A 20,828-nucleotide genomic window follows, 5' to 3' on the forward strand; every position below is an offset into this window, starting at 1 on the left:
CCCCCTGTCCACATTGAATCCATATACTCATTGATATTTAAAGAGACTCTTACTCCACCACCAAAATGTAAATACTTCAGTGGTCTGTATACCTTTGGTCCTGGTGGTCCTGGCCTTGCACCTTCTGAATAACCTGGCTCTCCCTTATCTCCTTGGAGACCATGAGTACCTGGGGGACCTGGTCTTCCAGGTGGACCTGGGAGTCCCAAAGTTCCCTTCTTTCCTTTAGTACCTGAAATTAGGAAAGAAATTAGGTAAAATGGGTAAACACAGGAATCCTGAAGTGTTCTACTTCTGGCTTTTACACAAATCATCTTTCTCCTAGGAAGTTGGCTTTTTCTGAATCACTAATACATCAGGTAGCATAATGAATGATTTTTACGCATGTAAATATTTATTTTGTTCTCACTCATGTTCTATAATTGCCCCATAACACATTCGTCTAAAAGTAAATCTAGTTATTTCACACCAACTTTCTACCAAGTGGAAAAACAAAACAACAGACAACACAGAACATCCAGAATTGGGAACTCATCATGAGCTTGTAGGCTCATACCTGGAGTATGCATTACCTGGCACCCCCATGTTCCCCGTGCTTCCTGGCACACCATGTGGTCCTGGTTCCCCAGGATTCCCAGTGCTGCCTGGATCTCCCCTGGGGCCTTAAGAACAAATAAATAGTTATATGTCCTGCATAGTTCTTGGACACAGTAGGTGCTCAATAACTATTTGTTGCTTGCATGAATGAATGTACCCAGAGCAGCAAAACTGGCTGGTTGAAATACTAGTTTAGTGGCTTTTTTTACCTTCATATAAAGAGGGTAATGACAACTCAGAAAATGTAACATTAGAGAAAGTTGGATTCTTGGCAGCAGGCCTAGATTTCAAACATCAAAATCATCCTAGGACCAATGCCAGCAGAAAAGTATAGTAATAGATTTCTATATTGAATACGAAATTTTATTGTCGTGTAATATAATTTGTCACTAATGTGATTATAGAGAAAAGAGCGCTCCTTTAATTGTTTAAAAAATTACATCAAACTCGATAACTTGTTTAACAGAATTAGAGGCAAATTTGAAAACCTCTAAAGTATTACTGGATTTTCTTCTATGATATGTGACATTGTGATACATTATTTATAATACATAATAGCAGTTTCAAAATAAAATTTTTAGTACAAAAATGGAACTTCAGGTAGGTTAATTATATATAATTTAGTTAATACAAGCTAACTATAAACACTTTCAGTTTGGTTGAATTTAAAAGCAAACTTCTGTTGGAACACTGTTGGAGCAGAACTCGTATCTGACCCAGTAAGCCTAGAAACACATTTTTGTTACATTTAGATTTAGGAAAACTTAAAACCTAATGTTTCTATTAGAGAATCAGCTATACCTGGTGGTCCTGGTGGTCCAGGCGGCCCTTCGAGTCCTGTGAAACCTGGTAACCCTGGAATGCCTCTGTCCCCTTTCTCACCCGGCCTTCCTGCAAAGCCTAAAGTTAAAAACCATGTATTAAAAATACAGGCTATAATTTTATCAGAATTATCTGCAATCAGATGAAAATTGATGAGCTATTATTATAATACAGCATAGCATATTTATAAAGAGCATGAGCAGATGTGGACATATCTTTTAAAAAAGAAGATTAAATGAGATAATATGTATAAATCATTAGCACAGTGGCTGGCATGAGTTAGTTCTCAAAGAAAACTAGCAAGTATCATAATATTAACACTTTAAACACAGACTGTAGCTTCTTTTTAAAATAATTTTTAATGTCAGTAATGACAGGACCATGTACCACACTATTTTTGTCTAGACTATCCCATTCTCGATCCACTAATTATAACTATCATATATTAAGGAACTAGTATAAGACAGACATTATTTTCTTTTCTGAATATTACTTAGCCTGCAGGCAATCTCTGTCTATCCTTTCTAGTTTGGGTATAGAGGTGGGAAAGCTGACTCTAAGAAGTCAGTGGACTCACCTAGAGTCTCACTGTCTACCAGGGATGACTTTGAGATTTGAACCCAGTTCTGCAGTTTGGAAAGCTCATAAACTTCCCACGCCACCATCCTACTTTTGTAAAATATGGTTTTGAGCATATTATTTTCCTGCTCAAAAATATTCCTCGAATCTATCATCTACAGTGTAAATTACAAACTTCTTCCACTGGCATCTGAAGCATTCTACCATCTATGGCCTGGCTTTGTGACTTTTCTCGAGCAGATTCATGTTCCTTGCCTGTTTCCTGCTTACATACTTATTTATTCATATGGGTCAAGTATCGAATTAATAAACAGGTCTTGTGATGAGTACTGGAGACATAAATCATGTTCCCTTTCTCCAAGTTTTTAGTGTTTTGGGGAGAGATGGCCAAGTAAACAAACAATTGTCCCCTGATGTGATAAGTTCTGTAATAGAGTTGGGTGCAATGTGCTACAGGGAAGGATTTCCGGAAGAGGGGATATTTTCTTAGCTCAGTCTTGAAGACGAGGTGGGAGCTAGTTGGGTGGATAACAGCATGGAATGGGACAGGATTCCTGGGCAAGAACACAGCATTTGTGAAGGAGCGGTGAGTACCCAGTCTATTTGATTATTCTCTTTGTTAACCTTTGTTTTTTCCATTTCCATTACAATTTATCATAATCTAAAACTGTATATTATATAGTGCATTCATTCGCTTTGGGTTTTTAGGGGTTAATTAACTACAGCCTGCCAGCCAAATCTGGCTTGGTATGGTATGGCTGGAGAGCTAAGGATGGTTTTTATATTTTTAAAGGATTATAAACAAATAAACAGAGAAATGAACACTAAAGAAAATCTGCATCAAGGACCATATGTGGTCCACAAAGGCTAAGATACTCACTACCTGGCCCTATACAGAACGTGTTTAAAGATCCATCAGTGTCTCTTTGCCCCCCACTGAACTGTAAGTTCAAGACCAGGATACGCCCCCTGCCATGTTCATTTCTGTGCCGTCAGGACACAGTAAAATGCCCAGTTAACAGGTACTGAAGAACAATTATTGAGTAAATAAATGTCATTGAGCTGGAGAGAGAGGCAAAAAGCAAGAGGTAAAGAGGCGGATCTAAGAAGTTCGAATTCCGCGAAGTCCTTCTTAATTCTGGGAAAGATGACTTCTCAGCTTTTCTCGCGAGGTCTACAGAACCGTGTAGAATTTTTTTTTTAGCAAATCTTCACCTGGATTATAAGTCTTCATGTGCCAAACATATAAATATTTGTTGAACGCAATTTTACTTCTCAAAATTCGTTACAAAATATTCGAAACTTAACATGGTTTTGCAACTGGAAACACATTTTTCCTTTATTCTTCCCTGCTGTGAAAGTTTGATCTGAAAACACTTCATTTTACATAGAAATTCTGTTTTTTTTTTTAAATTACTTGAGATTAAAATTGGTCAAGAAGATCATAAGTCAGGCTTTCTTAAACTTTTATTTTATATTGGTTGTATTGATCATATAACAAAAACTGTCACAGAAAGGGCTCAAATAACTTGAAATAATTCGATTTGGTTTGAATTTTAGTCTAGTAGCTACAGCTAATAACAACATTCCAAAGCATTAATTTTTAATTAAAACATACTTTCTTTTTAATAATTATTCTCTAAAGGATTTTGAGCATGAGAAGCAGTTTTTAGATGCAATGAGAAAAATTCATCTCAACAGTTGATGGAATAAAGTAGAATTTGAGGTGGAGGTTTCTATTTCAGCCAGGGAAGGTTTTCATGTGGTATTTCCTAAGGGTTTAATTTTCTCTTTTACTTGGCAAAAAGGGCCCTGGGGGCTTTATCATTTAAAATTGACAAGTGACAATTTACTTACAGCACACTAACATGCAGAGTTGACTTAGAAATACAAAGTTATGCGTTAAGGCGGCAACATATTATTATGCAAGGCACAGAAGACCCAGTTCTAGTCCAGGCAAGGGCCACCAAATGGCTCTGTGATTGTGGGCAGGAAACTAAACACTGGCCCTCACTGTTCTCATTAGCCAACCATGAGGATTTGCCTGGATAATTTTTGGTCTCAGAGTCAGCAATGAAGTTCTGGTTCTCAGCGTAAGGCAGTCTCTACCTTTGAGGCCTGGTTCCCCTTTGTCCCCCACTAAGTGGGATATTTGAGAAGGCCCGGGAGGTCCCTTGTCCCCTTCTTCCCCCTTGGCTCCTGAAGGTCCTCTCTCACCCTTCGCTCCGGGAATTCCAATGCTACCTATAAGACAAGAATAAAAACAGCAGTTCCTTAATCCTTAAGTAATGCGTAAGGATTCAGACGGTGCTTACCATAAAACAAAATGAAACAAAGAAGCCAAAACAGTTAACAGTACTGACAACCTGAGAGCTTCCCCAAGCAGGCAGCCCCATAACCGAAGCATAAAAACCAGCGCAGAGATAATATGCTCCCATTCAAATGGGAAAAAGAAATACAGACGAAAGCCAAATCAAATACATGGTTCTCTCAGAACTATTTTCCTCACAAAGAATAAAATAATTGTAGCATTATAAAAAAAAATAATTATAAATTGAATTATCATTTTGCTGTTAAATAAATGAACATCATTTGCACCTCCTGTTCGCTGGAAAGCCCCCCGTCACTCACCCTTCCGTCCTGGGGGGCCTGGGTTCCCAGCAGGCCCCGGAAGGCCGATGTGCCCAGGATAGCCGATCATCCCAACCGTTCCTCTTTCACCTGTGGAAACAAAGTAATGCAAAGCAGCACACGTTGTGCAGAATGAGAAATGCCCCTTCAAATAATGCTCCATAAAACAATGTAAATCATACTTAGAAGGAAATATTGGGAGTTGAGGAAATGGTTTCTGGAAAGAGGAAAATAACCACATTTGGGTCAGTAAATGGCCTTTGCTACAACTTATAAAAGTCACTGGCAGCAAATCACATTTGTGGATGAGAATATGTTGAAATTTTGGAGTAGTCTCCCTTTTAATCCATGACCAATAGCTTTCTGTTATAGTCCCTTATTTTATTTTCTTTAAGGCAGTTGTCTAGAGTTAAACTAGTTTTCAAATCTATTTATTCTCATCTCCCTCGCCGTCGGAGGTGAAGTCTTGTCCACCAATGTGTCTTTATGCCCCGGAACTCTGCCGGCACATGATAGTAGCTTAATAATATGAAAGGAAGAATAATTTGCAGATTAAGTTGTTATTCTGGGTTCTTCTCTGACAGAAAGATCAGTGAGGTTCTTATGCATGAGGAGACTACTGGAATATTTTTACCACACATGTAAAATATAAAAGTAGTGATGAAATAAAAATGATTATGGGAATACTACAAACAATGATATGCCAGCAAATTACATAATTTAGATAAAGTGTACCAATTCCTAGGGAGGCATAGATTACCAAAACTGACTCGAGAAGAAATAGAAAATCTGAATAGACCCATGATGAATGAAGAAATTGAATTAGTAATTTAAAAACTCCCCAGAAAAGAAAGCCTAGACTTAGATGACTCTGTTGTTGAATTCTACCAAATGTTTAAAGAATATCTATTCTTCACAAACTCTTCTGGAAAATATAAGAGGACCTGTCTTGTTCTGTAAAGCCAGCATTACTCTGATACCTAAATCAGACATTATAAGAAAAGAAGACAGAACGGTATGCCTTATGAATATAGATGCAAAGAATCTCAACAAAATACGAGTAAATGTAGTTTACCAGTAATATATAGAAAAGATTACACAGCAAACATCGTCGTATCCTAGGAAGCTGTGAAATCTGATCATCGCACCACCACCATTTCCCTGCCCTCTGGCTCCTTACGAATGATTCAGAAGGAAAAACTTATGTAAACGGAAAGAGAAGCATAGAGTCAGAAGCCTATGTCTATGTCCAGTTTGTACAGCCACCTCAAAAGGAAAATGTGAAGGAAGACAGTAGAAGAACAGTAAAAGCACAAAAAAAGGATACCTGGTGGCCCTAAAAATCCTGGATTTCCTGGATATCCTTTTTGACCAGGTGGTCCCATCTCACCTCGATGACCTGGTATTCCTGGTGGTCCGGGTTCGCCAGGAAATCCTGGCCTATCCAAGCCCGGAATCCCTGGGTCTCCCTTTAGTCCTGTTTGACCTCTCCTGCCTATATTTGAATGAACGAATGAACAAATGAATGAACGAACACATAATTACATTCCCCACCAACTCCAAAAATATTTTATGGCTGTAAATATTTAGCTGTATGATTTCGAGTGAACTACATTCTTACTGGATTGATTCATTTACACCCTCTTCTATAAAATTTTTAAGATCCCTTTTGGCTTTAACATTCTCTGCTTCAATGACTCATGCAGTAATAAGAATGTAGAATTTAGATCTACTTCCTAGTCCTGCCGGTACATCCTGGGACTGCACTTTATGATGGTGGCTCAATCTTTAGCTTGCAGAATACATTCAGAGCCACCCACATGGAGCGAGCCACCAGATACTTCTAAGAACAGTAAGAACACTACAATTAACATCTTGGCAACAGACTTGTTTGTGTGAACTCATTAATCACTGTGATAGCCCACAGGCATTAGCCGAGTTCTAAAGGATTTTCCCCAGTAACAGTTCAGAGATCTCTGCTGAGAGGAGCCAAAAAGATAGAGTAAATTTCCATTATCTGGACCATCTATTCTGCATAATTTTTTATTTTTTTATTTTTTAAATTTATTTATTATTATTTTTTTTATGGTGACATTGGTAAACGAAATCCAGTAAGTTTCAGCTGTACACTCTAACAGTAGTCTGCATAATTTAGATTTATTTTCACACCTTTCTTTTATGTTGTTTTAAAGCATCCAATTACATACTTCAGTTTATAACTCACTAAATGGGTATTTTTGCACACATTCACTCTATTTTAATAATAAGAATAAATTCATCACTTTAATAATTATAAAGGTAAAACTTTCTAGAATTTATATATATATTTATATATGTAAATACACATCTATCTACATATTTAGTGTTCATATTTCTTGCATACAAGGCATAGACAAACTACACTAACTTGCAGTCTCTCACTCTACAGGTGGTACTCACTGCAAAGAATCCGTGGCAACAGGTTTATATTTCTGAAGTAGCATTTCCCGCTGAACAGTGGTCAGACCTTACTGCTAGAAACTTCTGATGTTAAACAGGAAAACAGGAAGCAGCAATCCCATGTCACTTGGTCTAGAGACTGGTTTAGAGGGGCTCCTCTTACCTTGTTGCCCTTTCAATCCATTTAAGCCCGGAAGTCCTTGGGCTCCCCTGGGACCCACTGTGCATCTTCCTGGGGGTCCTTTTTCTCCAGGTGGTCCAGGCTGCCCTGGATCCCCTGCAAAATAGAGCCCAAGAATATAATATACTCAGGTGTCAAAACCCAAGGTCTGAGTAGTGCTATCCTAACCATTCTCCTGAAACTTTCTCTCCCCCAAATGGGACCAATATTTAATATCATTAATATGTCTTATGTAGAGGACCCTCAGTAAGACGGAAAGATGAAAGGAAGAAGGAAAGAAGAAACAAAGGAAGGGCGACAATATTGAACGGAAAAATCATTAGGCCCCACAGCTTCTATTTATAGATCTAGAACTTTGAGAATTCTCCATTCCCAAGTATTCAATTTGCTGCATTTTACAAGCTCACGGTGGAGAAAAGTAATTGTACTTGCTCTTGTACCTCGTGGTCCATCCAGCCCTCCAGTTCCCGGAATTCCAGGGAGACCTGGAAATCCAGGGAGTCCAATTTCTCCATTTTCCCCAGAATTGCCTTTTTCTCCTGGAAAACCTGGTATTCCTGGTTCTCCAGGTATCGCTAGTCCTGGTTCTCCCTGTGGCACAGAAATTATATTAGTTGTACTACATGATGCTGCCCAAACCCTATTGATTATTGACTGGTCTTTAGGGGTATTTACTTGAAAATAATATCTCCGTTATGGAGGTTCTAAGTCTGTTTTGCACAATCACCACTATTCCATAAACTTTTCTTTTCAATTCTAGTTGCTGACTTTTCTATCGAACTATGCTTGATAATTCTTTCAAGCTTCCACTTTCTCAGAATATTGTGGAATTTTCTGTAAAATCTAGATAGTTTTTCTCATTGCTATCCATGTTTCTTTTGGGAGTTCTCCCATTTAAAATGTTTGAATGTTTCCAAAGATTAAGGAAAGAATAGAGAAGCAAACCTGTCTTCTAACTCCTTCTATTTTCCTTTCTAAAAGGGGGTGAGGTGGGGTGGTGGTTCAAGAAACTTTAGACAAATTCAATATCTTTATCATATATAAACATATTGATAATTCCTATACACAGAGCATCCTGACAGGCAGAAACATCCTAACTGACCAACTATGAGTTCTCGTCCTCTCCCCACATCAGTCTGAATTTTAATTCTCAAAGACCTTGTCTCCTGGGACACCTGGTTTTCCAGGTAACCCCGGCTTTCCCATTTCTCCAGGACAACCTGGTGATCCTTTTGTTCCTGGAAAACCTCGGTCTCCTACAGAGAAAAAAGAAAGGTTGTAGGATGAGTCTCATTAAAAGATTCTGAACAGTATCTCTCTTATTTGATCTAATGTTTTTATGAGGCGAGCAGCTGTAGATGTTTCTATGCAAGCTTAATAGGAGAAAGCCAATTGCTCATTTAGCAATTAAAAAAAAAATTGAATTCAGATCCAAATCAGGTTACATTGGTTCCCAATTAAAAAAATTACCTTCTCCATTTCTGTTGGTTAGCACCTCTACATTTTTGATTTGGCAATTTTTTAAACTGACCATGTGGCTGACTTTTTTTTTTGAAGTGTATTATATATTCAGTGTACAGACAGATCAATACTTACATGTGTGTACACACATCAATATGCACACACATGTAAATATTGATCTGGCTGTCCACTAAATGTAAAATATACTTATAGATCGATCTATATCTATGCAAGTGTGGCTCAGATAAAGATATAAAGGATTTCTAGCATCCAGAAAGATTTTTTCAACATGGCTTGCTCAAGAGAACTGCATAGCACTTTAAATAATATTGAACTTTATAACAGCCATTGACGGTAACTAGTTAACTTCTCCTGCATTTATGATAGGAGCACTAAGAAAGGACTCACACGCATCATTTTCTCTATTCTATGGTTCAGAAGAGGAAACTGGTGGAGCAGAGCTGTGCTCAAAGCATTTCTTGGTGCCCTAATTTGACCAATTTGTAAATAACACTTAGTTCACGAGATTCATTAGGGTCAACTGGGAAATTTTGACTCTGCTTTCAGGAAGCTCTTACGCTAGCTCTGGGTCCCATATTTTATGGTCTCCCTCCCTCCAGAGGGTGACTCTCTAGGGATTACAAACTTGGATGCAGTTTTCTTCACACAGGGCCCGAGACGGACCACACAAAAATATGGGCCAGGCTGGGCTACTGCAGAGATCACTGGGAAGAAATTCAGGAAATTACGGTCAAAGCCATTCTTGTGACCACGTGAGAAATGTGATGATGTTTTCCATTTCAAATACTTATAAATTGAGATCAATATACCCATATTTGGGCAGAACTGATATATGATAAACATTGATGATGTGTTAAATCTAAGAGATGAAGCACTAGAATGGAGTATATTTCGATAAACACTTTAAATAATATTGAAAAAAACGCAAAATTATTATAAAACATAAAGTCCAGTGTGATGGCCCAGTGACTGAGGATACTCATATGACATCTTACACGGGACTTTAATGTGTTTGTCACTGGGGAGCCTTGGGTTATTGTTTAAGTTCTAAGCATCTGGATTTCTTTGGAGTGTTTTGCCTTCGGTGAGAAAGAACACTTCTTTTTTTTTTTTCCTAAAGGAAAATAACTTTTGGGATTTATTTTGGAGTGTATAGGAAAATCAGCTATTTGTAATTTAACAGTTCTTCTTTTATTATGAAGAAATGTATAAAGTGAAGAAATATATAGATGTAAAAAGTGTAGGCATCTATTAAGAAGTAAAAAAAAAAAAAAAAAACTTTCATAATCCCACTATCAAGAAGAATCAATTTGGTGAATTTCCATCATTTCTTTTTCTATGCACTAAAAAATAGCATTGAGATGAAATTGCATAAATCATTGTGAATTCTGCTTTTTTACCTAACATTATTGTAAGATATTTTGTCCCATTTAAGACTAGTGGAATATATCTTTTTAAAGAATATTATAGGTACTGCCTATGTTATTTATTATATATATTTATATTTTCTAAATATCCACAATGAGCCTTATGTTTTAAAATTTTTTAACTTACCCTTAGGTCCAGGAGGCCCAGGAAATCCAATTCCTGGAATTCCTGGTTCACCATCAGGCCCAGGAACACCTGGATTATCACATTTTCCTGGGGGTCCAGGGAAACCTTAAAAACACATCCACCTCCACATCAGCCACTTCCCTTTATCTTGCCTTGAAATGAAACGTCTGAGTTTCTCTGTCATCCCAGACATTTTTGGAAATTAAGAAATAATTTTAACATAACCCTGACTTCTTCCCCATTCCTATCCATTGGTCTAATCATTAGGAACTGCAAATAATTTTGAAAATATAACTACTAAAAAGAAATATTAAAGCTATCTCGAACTATGCACACAAAATTAAATTTTCGATCATGTTGGCAAAGAAGTTCCATTTTTCACACAAAGAAGCCGTGGGTACTATCCCGATCACCCACTGGCAGCCATTCCTTGTTCCGCCACCAAAAAATCCATGAAGATTGCTCTGCTCTCAAATTCCTCTTAAGTAATTCTATATCAATTCTCTCTTCGAACCAGAAGCACCAATGGGAATGATTTGGATAACTTCAAAGGACAACAGCAAGTCCCCTGCCTATTGGCTTTTTATCTGACAGACTCTGGCCTGTGCTGTCTTTGGGAGCCAATGAATTAGTTTTCCCCTTATTGTGGGGACAGTGTTTTTCAAGGAGAGACAGGGTACCCTCTGATGTCATGCACAAGACTTTGCGAAGTGGATACTCACCAGGAGGACCTCGGGGGCCAGCATGGCCTGGAGGCCCTGGGGGGCCTGGGGGGCCTGGGACTGGTGTCGAAACGCTGAGTTCTCCCCTAGGACCTTAATAAAATTTATGATCGTAAGATTAGTGTGCATATTGAAGCTTTCCTTGGTTCAGAGGGAAAATATAATAGATGATATGATAATAAAGGGTTTACAGACGTATTCCAAGGAATATAAAAAATAGTCTCTGCTTACATAGGCTTCAAAACTGGCTTAAAGATGACCAGCCCATAGACACTTTCTTATTCAATTGACAAGTATTTATGAGCATCTATTATTGTCTAAGGCTTGTTTTAATTAATAGTCGGACATTCTGGTCTAGTGCAAGAGAGCCTATTCTAAAAAAAAAAAAAAAAAATTGATAATATGAATTTAGCTTAAAAATTGGTGAACACTGGTAGGATATATATTAGGTGACTAGTTTTCCTAGGAAGAAAGTGTGGTATATTATGCAAACCATGAAGTGTGGCTTGGCCTTGTTCTTTATAAGGTCTGTGAGCTGGGGGATATTTCTTAAATTCTCTATAATTTTCTCATGTGTCATTGGGGAAAATAATGCCGACTCAGCTGGTAAAGATTTCAGATAATATTCTGACCACAATGGTCAATATTAAAAACATGTCAATCATTAGTGTTACTAGTATTTCTATAAATATATTTCATATATTTACAGAAAAAGCATGTTGACAGTAGTGTGTAATGGGGACATTTGATGATAATATATTTTAGGACAATGGAGTCCTCACTAAGGAGTCACCATTAGAAAGAACAGAAGAGGATTGAGTAAACTCATTCTGCTGAGGGCTAGATAGTAAATAATTTAGGCTTTGTGGTCCAGATGGTCTCTGACTAGACTACTTGACTCTGCCATTGTAGCATAAGAACAGCCAATATGTTCATGAATGAGTGTGGCTGTGTGCCAATAACAATTAATTTATGGACACTGAAATTTGAATTTCACAACATATTATTCAAAAGATTTTTTTTCCCCAATCATTTAGAAATATAAAAAATGTTCTTAGCTTGTGGACCATGCATAAATAGGCGGTAGGTTGGATTAGGACTGTGGGCTGCCATGGGTTCCTGGATTAGAAGAGCAGCCTCAAAAGTAAGGCACGGAAAAAAAATACGCAGGTATATGTAACCATAAAATAAGTTTTACATACACACGTGGACAGAAATATATGTGTACGATTTATAATATGTATGAATACTTTGGGGTTGTGTACTCAACATTTTTTGACTGATGAGGGAGGCTATTACAAGATTTGGAGACTACTAGTTTATTAGGATTCACCCTTTAAAATGATTTTAGAAGTAGAAAATGCCCATGGTAGCATTATTTACTTAAAACTGTGTGTAACTCGCAGTCGTTATCTGCCCTGTTCTTTGCCACAGGTGAATATCGAAGATCAGATTCCTCCTGTATTCAGCACAGGTGGATCCCACAAGTAACAGGACTAAAACTATTATCAGACAACTTTTCTTCATTCAGCTCAGATATTTTGAGGTTTTACTTATAAGAACATTTATTGGGTTATGGGTCAAAAAGAACAAATTTGCAATAGCAGTGGATCTTTGACGCTTAGAAGAAGCATCTCAAGGGGAATGTCCTAGGTTTCTGCCTCCCCTTTGTTTACTGTAACTAACTTCCACTCCTCCCTCAGGATCCATTAATTCCGTATATGTATATCGGTAATGAATACAATCTACCTAGGAAATTTCAACTGAATTACTCAGGAACAGGGGGAAAAAATGGACTTAATCTTACATATCCCACATGTCCTTTCCCGGTGTCTACGAGTTGACATACTTTACTTTAGAAGCAAGTTTCTACACATCCAATGGTCTTGAGGGAGCTTCACCAGTTCCGGGGACCACCAACCCACTCCACAGGAAAACAGGACTGGAAAGAAAACTAACCAACCGGCTTCTCCAGGTGGTCCAGGGGCTCCAGGAACGCCTTGGGCACCCTTTGGACCAAGCTCTCCCCGTGGTCCATAGCCTGGCGGTCCAGCTGGTCCTGCAGGTCCCGGAGGTCCAGGGATGCCAGGATCCCCTGGACGACCCTGGTCCCCCTTCTCACCACTGAGGGCCTGTGACAACAGGAATATGTGTGGACAGAGTTTCAGTCCAGTATCTCCGTACACAGGGTAATATTACCATGAATATGAATACCAGCCATTGAGAAGGTCTTGGATTAAAAAGCGGTTGGCATTTGCACATGTGAATTGCTAACATAAGAGCACTGTGGTTTCTGCGGTTTTGTGCCCTTCGGAATTCAGCCATATTTCATTAACTTGGAACTCTCTTGAATCCTACTTGAGACATCCTACAGTGGGATGCTACCCATATGATAATAGCCCCTAAAACATAGCTCAAATTGGCCAAGAGTTCAAATGGCCTTACGGGTTACGTTCATGTTAATGGCACATTTCTAAACCGGTATAGCAAAGCTTTATTCGTTGGGTTTTCACCAGGTATTTTCATTACAAAAGAGATAGCTCATCTGTATTAATTTTTTTTCTTATAAAATATCTTTAAAATATCTTCATAGGCTTTACCTTTGAAAATAAATTGTATGTTTTGAAGAAATTGAATTTGACAACATAATCCAAGTTCTCTTTCCTCTCCAGCATGGCCCTAATAATAAATTTGACTGGATTTTTCATTGTTTATATCATCAGTGGCTAAGTGGTCCTTCTTCCTTTACAATGACAGAGCATAACAAACAACAAATCACCTTGATTTTCTCTCTTACTTTCTAGGACATCTTTACCAACTCTATTAATACTAGACCCAAAGCATTCTATCTCTGTTCCTTTATGAGCATAACTACTAACTACTACTAGGGGACAGTCCGGCAGTTTGCCAAAGGAAGGTCTGAGAAACACTAGCCCTGCTAGATATTCCTAGCTTTGTAGTGCTTTGTAGCCAAAAATGTTTAGGAAGAACTGCACGTATGTACCATATGTATATGTGGGGAGTCACAGTTCATATTCTGGCATTATAGAGTCTGTAAATGAATCTTTAAATTTGTTTGCCACAGTACCCTGCTCAAAGGGACTTCTTTTATTGGATAACATTGATTAACCCTGGAAGAAATTGTTATTTTATAGAACAAGCTGGGCAGCATGCCTTGCAAATTTTTTCGGAAAAATATATCCTGGTAGGAATTTCTAAATTGCACATGTGAGAGATTCTAGCCCATGAAAAGAGATTGAATTTACATAATCTTTAACATCGTGAACGACAAAATATTTGATCTCTTTATTTGACTTCTCCACCCCTAAATAGTCTGTCCTTTTCCACACTTATTTTTACTTGAATAAACATTGTCCCTCCCCCCAAATATTAGCTAAAACGTTCCATTATTAATCATTTTCTGAACTTCTTTATAAACTCACTTGACACAAATGTAGAATTGCAACTTGTGTATGGAACAAGGTCCTTATCAACACAGAATTTTCTTGGGGCTAAAAAGACCATTGAGTGTTATCTATTTATTTGTCAAAATACAATAAATATTTGCTCTGGTTCGAAGATACCTCAATCTGCCGTTAGGAGTACAAACTATGATGAGTGGCCAAGTTTTTGAAAGGAAACCACCTTGTCTTAATTTCAGAGCACTTCATCTACAAGGAGGGTAATTAAAAAAAAAAAAAAAACTACTAGATACCAACCGGTTCACCTTTAGGTCCTGGTACTCCCTTTATTCCCGGGGTTCCAGGAATTCCATCTAAGCCCCTTCTTCCTGGCTGTCCTCTGGGCCCCGGATCCCCTGGGGCACCCACTTGTCCCTCTGGCTGAGATGCTTCACCTTTTTCTCCTTTACGTCCTGGATCACCCCGAGCACCTGGGAATCCCTAGGGTGGTACAGAAAGGAGTCTACATTGCATTTGGGCAAAGTTGTTCTTATGGCAATCTCAAAACAAAACAAAACAAAAAAAGTAGAAACAAGAAATTTTCAATTTTCATGAACTTTTTTTCCCCAGAAACTTTCTTTGGTACACAAGTATAATTTTAAGCTTTTTTTCTTTTTGCTTTGTTTTTGCCTCCAAAACTGGAAAAGAATTCAGTTAGTACAATTCAATGCAACATACAATAATCTAATTCAGTATGCTACAACTATGATCATAATTCAGATTATGTTAGAATATTGATAAATTTTAACATGCATCTCTGGATAATTTCATTTAAATATATTTATCCACAAATACCTTTCTCATTCACTATGATAATCAAATTAAAAATTTTAACCTCTTCATTGAGTTGTAACTTACACAGCATAAAATGTATCCTTTGTAAGAATACTATTCATTGATTTTAAAAGTAAATTTATACATTTATGCTATGATCACTACAATTCAGCGTTAAGCCATTTCCATCACTCTTCCAAATTTCCTCAGGCCCGTTTGTGGTCAATCCCAGCTCAGCCTCAGCCCCAGGCAACCACTGATCTGCTTTCTGTCTCTGATACCATTTTAAATGATGATAAGTTCATTAATTCATTCACTTATTCATTCACACATCATTCATTTATTTATTTGATCAACAAGTATCTGTAAAGTGCCTCTTCTTTGCCAGGCTCCAAACTGATAACCTATATGTGATGCGAATACATTATTTCCAGTGCTCCATTCTCCAGATTGCAACTAAAGCTTCAAAACCATGAACTCTTACTGGAAATCCTGGGAGACCCACGCTTCCTGGGGACCCTGGGCTTCCTTTAATGCCAGCTTCCCCTCGTTCGCCTGCAAAGCAGTGAATTATTAAATATTCATTCAACACCAGCTCTGAGCAGCCAAGGCAATGTGGTATATGAAGGAAACAGGGTGTTTTCTTCTGAGGAAAGAAAGACAATTTCTATCTTAAAACATGCAGTGCAAGAAGAGAATGAGACTTAATAACTGGAATAAGAGAAAATGTAAAAAAACAAGAACTCTTAAAAATTTTTAGCTTCCTAAAATTCTTGTCTTTATAATTTTAAGGAGATACATTATTTTTTTTCTGATGATAAAAGTAACATATTCTCATTGTAAAAAAATTATACAGAAAAAAGAATGAAAATCACCTATAAATCTACCTCTCGAAGGTGATATTTGCTAAAATTGTCATGTATATTACTCATAAAACTTTATATCCATAAATGCATAGGACGTATACACATCTTGTAATCATACTGTACACATGTCAATAAATATAGATTTATAGCTTTACTTTAAATGGGTGTATAGTAGCCTATTGCACGGGTGAACCATCATTTATTTATTCAGCTAACTCAAGGGTTCTCGGGCTGCAGACCAGGCTTGTCCGCTTGTCCGTGGCCTGTTAGGAACTAGGCCGCCCAGCAGGAGGTGAGCGGCAGCCCAGTGAGTGAAGCTCCATCGTATTTACAGCCGCTCCCCAGGGCTGGCGTCACCACCCCAGCTCCACTTCGAATCATCAGGCATTAGATTCTCATAGGAGCACCGGTCCCTGGTGCCAAAAAGGTTGGGGACCGCAGAGCTAGTGTTGTTCTGTTTTCAGATATTTAGATTGTTTCTGCCCCCCACCCCCAACTTTAATGGTTGCAAACTATGCTATGATAAATATCCCTGGATATTTAGTTCTCTAAATTTATCCAACTGTTTTCTTTACAATAAATTCCTCAAAGTGTAATTGCAGGACAGAACAGGCACAAACTTTTCTGAGGCTTTGGATGTCTGCTGCCAAATTGCATTTTGCTGTATGTACAATTTTATCATTCTTAATAGGTATTTAAGTCTCTCTGTAAAGATCTCTTTACGGGATCTTCTGTATGGATCTCAAGTCAGTGTATTAACACACGCCTATTCAGATTTTATTTTTTGCGAGATTTGAGCCAGGATATATATCCGGACAGTTTTATCGTCTTTGAGCTATACTTGTCATACGTCAAGTGTAGAGAAACCAAGGAAAATACAACAGTACAGCTAGTTGGTCAGCAGCAGTGAGCGCCCACATGCATTCCGGGCTTGGGCCAGCAGCCACTCAAGGGGAATGCAGGAAAGTAATGATCGCTTTCCCTTCATTCCTTCGCTCCCTTTTAGTTTCTTTTGTTGTTGTTGTTTTATTTTTTGAGAAACATAAAATTGTGTTATTTATTTTTTAATTATCATTATTTTTAAATTTTTAATTTTTAATTGGAGTCGACATTCAATATTATTTTATATTAGCTTCAGGTGTCCAGAATACTGGTTAGACATTTATAAAATTTACGAAGTGATCCCTCCAATCACTTGGCACTATATACAGTTATTTAGTTTCTGTTTTAAATAAAACCGTTCCTCCAGAGATGTGGGCACTTGAGTAGGAGCTGCTTGAGGAAGAGTCCTCCCTCCCTGACCTTTGCCCCTTCCTCCCTCTCAGGCTTGTCTCAGAGAATCAGAGGGGAGCGATTGCGAAGTAATAAGGCGTTTATAAAAGAGTGGGCAGGATCCGAGAGTGACAAAGGATCCCTGCCTAAAACCATGCCCTCTCTTGGCTGTCCACGCTGCCTGCAGGTGCCACTATTAGCCTTTGTCCTTTGAGCTGTGCTCCAGCCTCCCACAGACCCTGTGCCAGTGCGAATGTCTATGGACAGTGGTCATATACAAACGTTCCCTTGTCTATGTCGCCAGGTTGGCCTTTGGATTAACTGCCTCAAAGGGCAGTCATGGGTACAGCAATTGAAGAGCTACCTGCGGAGCAGAGCGTCTGGATTTGCGTCCAGGCACTACCACTTTTTAGCTGTGTCACCTTATGCCTCAGCTTCCTCACCTGTCAAATGGGGTTTGGTAGCACGTACCTGTAGGGCTGATGTGAGGAACAGGTATGGCGGTCCAGAAGACACCTAGAACAGTGCCCAGCACACTGACCAAGGGCTTTGCAACTTAGGCTCTTATTGGTTAGTGACAATTTAATGACGGTGATTACAGGCCGAGGTGCTGATGGCAGATCCAGGACTGTGTGTGGTGCCACACGAGAGGCCCTGGGAGCCAGGGGAGTAACACAAGGGGCAGAGGAACCCATCTAACAAACAGAGACTTTTTCTACTTCGAGATTGTGTCCACAGCCCGAAGATTAATACGAGGCCCAAAATGTTGCAAAGTCACACTAGGCTGGAGTCGGGTCCCCAATGGCCCCTCACAATGTGCCCTCTAGTTTACCGGCACCCTCACCACGCTCTACCATTCCCGGAGCTGAGCCCATCGCTGAACTTTTCTATTGCATTTATATACTTAAGAAGAACGTTGGATACTGCATCCGCCCTTGACTCTATCCAAAGTGGAGACATGAAAAAATGGGCCGAGAAGGGTGGTCTCTTTCAATCAAAAAATAGGAGAGCGCATATGTCTTTACGGAAGAAAAAAGTGCTGTGTGTTTACTATCTATCACTGCTTCGCTCCTCCAAGTTACCGGCCTGTCCCCTGTAGGATTCTGAGTTGACAATTCCTGCATGACACAACAGCTTGCTAGAGTTCAGCAACTAGGCTAGAACAGGAGGAAATGCCAGCTTTTCCGTGATCTTGGCTTACTGTATATTAACAGTGTATATTTTTTGAACATCTCCCTCTGAGCTCACGTAAGCCACATCATGACATCCAGCAGCCTGGTGACTTGACCTTTTTGTACTTGCGAAAACGCTTGTGTGAAGACCGTGTGTACCTCGGGTTCCTTTTACGCCATCTAACCCCGGCAGTCCTGGGAGGCCCGGAGGCCCTGGAACGCAAGGACACTCTGTGCACACGTCACCTGGCTCCCCTGAAAAGAGAGCACGCGTGTGTTGCTCATAAACTCACGTCAAGTCTGCAGAGAAGACAGATACCTTCCAGCTGCACAACCGATTTCTTACATTAAAGATTTTTTCATGCAGTGAAAACCATCTAGGACATCTTACATACTACTAAAAAATTATTCCTCTATTATATCTGCTTATTTTTGTCTAACTGAGCTTCTTTGTGTTCTTAGAGAGGAAGTCCTGAGTCTAATGCAAATAAATCACCTATTATTTCAGTGTTTCTCTCTTTAAGTGCAGGATAAAACTCCCATGCTAGGACTATCCTACGATTTATTGCACAGGTGCTAAATGAATAACTGATTTACAGATAAACGAATACTTGTAACTAATTCTTTGGGGAAAGGAGCCATCCCTGAGCATCTGCTATTTGGGATCATCATCTCAGCGGGACAAAATCAGTGATAATAACGGCGATGAGAATGGCCTGATCTAACAGGACGATGCCGTCGATTGAACTGACCTTTGGGCCCTTCCACTCCTGGGATCCCCGGAGGTCCCACCTGGCCCGGAAATCCACCACTTCCAGGCGGGCCCCTACGAAAAACGATGTCACCTGCAAAAAGACATCGCCAAAACCAGGTTTAAAAAATTTCTTTCAGTGTTTCCTTTTTCAATTAGCAAGGGTTTTATTAATATGCATTTCCCCCCATATCTGTGTGGGAAGCTGTACATCTATATGTATCTAATACATTTGCATACTCATTTCTTACTTAATTCAACTCATCTGAGAGCACCCACAGTGTTCTAATCCCCTATGTCACAGCTGGGGCTTAAAACAGCAAACAAGACACAGCCCCTGACTTCAAGGAGCTCTGAGTCTTGTAAGGGAAACTGACAGAGACAAAGCAACATGAAAAAAATTCTACAAAAGGGATAAGCATAAGCGTTACAGGATGTGGGCTCAGCGAAAATTTTCTGCGGAGCTTAAACTCGAAGAAGTAACTGGACAGACAGACAGGTGTTGCTTAGACAAGAGAGGATAGGAAACCAAGAAAGTCTTGGAGGGGGGAGGGAGCTGTTTCATTGCAAGCATCCCATGTCCAGTCCTGACGTCACACTTGCCACCGATAAAATGAGGACATCACCTACATCTTAAGACGTGGAGGACCAGAAATTGTTAAAATTGCTGACGCATAGTAGAGTTCTAGTTCAGTTTTGTTTTGCCCTATTTTCCACCTAGGTCGAGTTTTATAGTCTTGTTATTGTACATTATATCTTTTTATTGAGGGGATAATTTCTTAAATTGTTATCGGCCTAAAGAAACACTTTTATCTTTTGAAAATGTTGCTCATATAACCAGACACTTACCTGAATTATCTTAGTAATACTAAGAGTTTTCCAGATTACTCTTTTGGATTTTCTAGGTTTATAATCATATTGACTATAAATGTCTCTTTTCTTTAAAAAAAAAAAATTCTGGACACATAGAAGATTCTTAAGGCTATTAGGAAGATTAGGAAGGCTGAGTATGAAACACAAGCATTCCCAGGTGCCTGTCAGGAAAGGTATTTGATATTTGAAAAATGACCTATGTTTTCATAGGTTCTATTTTTCTATCAGCCAACGTAGAATGCTAACTAGCTCTTTAGGGGGATGGAGAGGAAAGGACATCTTCATCAGAACCTCCGGGTACCACTTTGAATCCTCTGGGCTGCAGCAATGTGGTCTCCGACCCACTTCACCTGGCAGCATCTTGCCTCATACCCATGCTGTACACCTCTAGCCTCTTATCCTGGGGCTGCCCTGATGTCATGGAATGCCCCGGAAGCTAGGCAAACACATCCTGGGAGTGGGGGGGGGGGGCGAGGTGGTTAGTTTAGTACTGTCCGAGCACATCTTTGAGCCCTGAGAAATAGGAGCTAATGGACAAATTCTTGCCTCTTTGTCCCCTAGGACAGATTATCCTGAGACAAAGTTTCACGGCTTCTTGGAAGACATTCTCCATCTCCAGGGACTAAAGAAGCAGTTGCCCTTAGCTCAGGCC

General features: G+C 39.1%; 1 protein-coding gene across 4 annotated transcripts in view; it reads right to left on the reverse strand.

The window, feature by feature from the left end:
* The window catches only part of COL4A3 (collagen type IV alpha 3 chain), a 126,192-nt gene that overhangs the window by 23,823 nt on the left and 81,541 nt on the right, over positions 1 to 20,828 (reverse strand). For 3 of the 4 annotated variants that reach the window (XM_036237252.1, XM_036237254.1, XM_036237255.1), the window contains 16 exons: positions 19,305 to 19,397; positions 18,712 to 18,807; positions 15,727 to 15,797; positions 14,727 to 14,909; positions 12,971 to 13,139; positions 11,008 to 11,100; positions 10,286 to 10,390; positions 8,408 to 8,505; positions 7,690 to 7,840; positions 7,232 to 7,345; positions 5,957 to 6,124; positions 4,630 to 4,719; positions 4,108 to 4,242; positions 1,399 to 1,497; positions 573 to 662; positions 93 to 232 (listed from right to left, as the gene is read on the reverse strand). In XM_036237252.1, the coding sequence (XP_036093145.1) occupies positions 93 to 232; positions 573 to 662; positions 1,399 to 1,497; positions 4,108 to 4,242; positions 4,630 to 4,719; positions 5,957 to 6,124; positions 7,232 to 7,345; positions 7,690 to 7,840; positions 8,408 to 8,505; positions 10,286 to 10,390; positions 11,008 to 11,100; positions 12,971 to 13,139; positions 14,727 to 14,909; positions 15,727 to 15,797; positions 18,712 to 18,807; positions 19,305 to 19,397 (1,895 nt within the window). The remainder of the gene's footprint in view (positions 1 to 92; positions 233 to 572; positions 663 to 1,398; positions 1,498 to 4,107; positions 4,243 to 4,629; positions 4,720 to 5,956; positions 6,125 to 7,231; positions 7,346 to 7,689; positions 7,841 to 8,407; positions 8,506 to 10,285; positions 10,391 to 11,007; positions 11,101 to 12,970; positions 13,140 to 14,726; positions 14,910 to 15,726; positions 15,798 to 18,711; positions 18,808 to 19,304; positions 19,398 to 20,828) is intronic. The other variant, XM_036237253.1, reaches the window with a different exon arrangement.

Source organism: Rousettus aegyptiacus, unplaced genomic scaffold, assembly GCF_014176215.1.
Source record: "Rousettus aegyptiacus isolate mRouAeg1 unplaced genomic scaffold, mRouAeg1.p scaffold_m13_p_2, whole genome shotgun sequence".
Classification (NCBI taxonomy): Eukaryota; Metazoa; Chordata; class Mammalia; order Chiroptera; family Pteropodidae; genus Rousettus; species Rousettus aegyptiacus.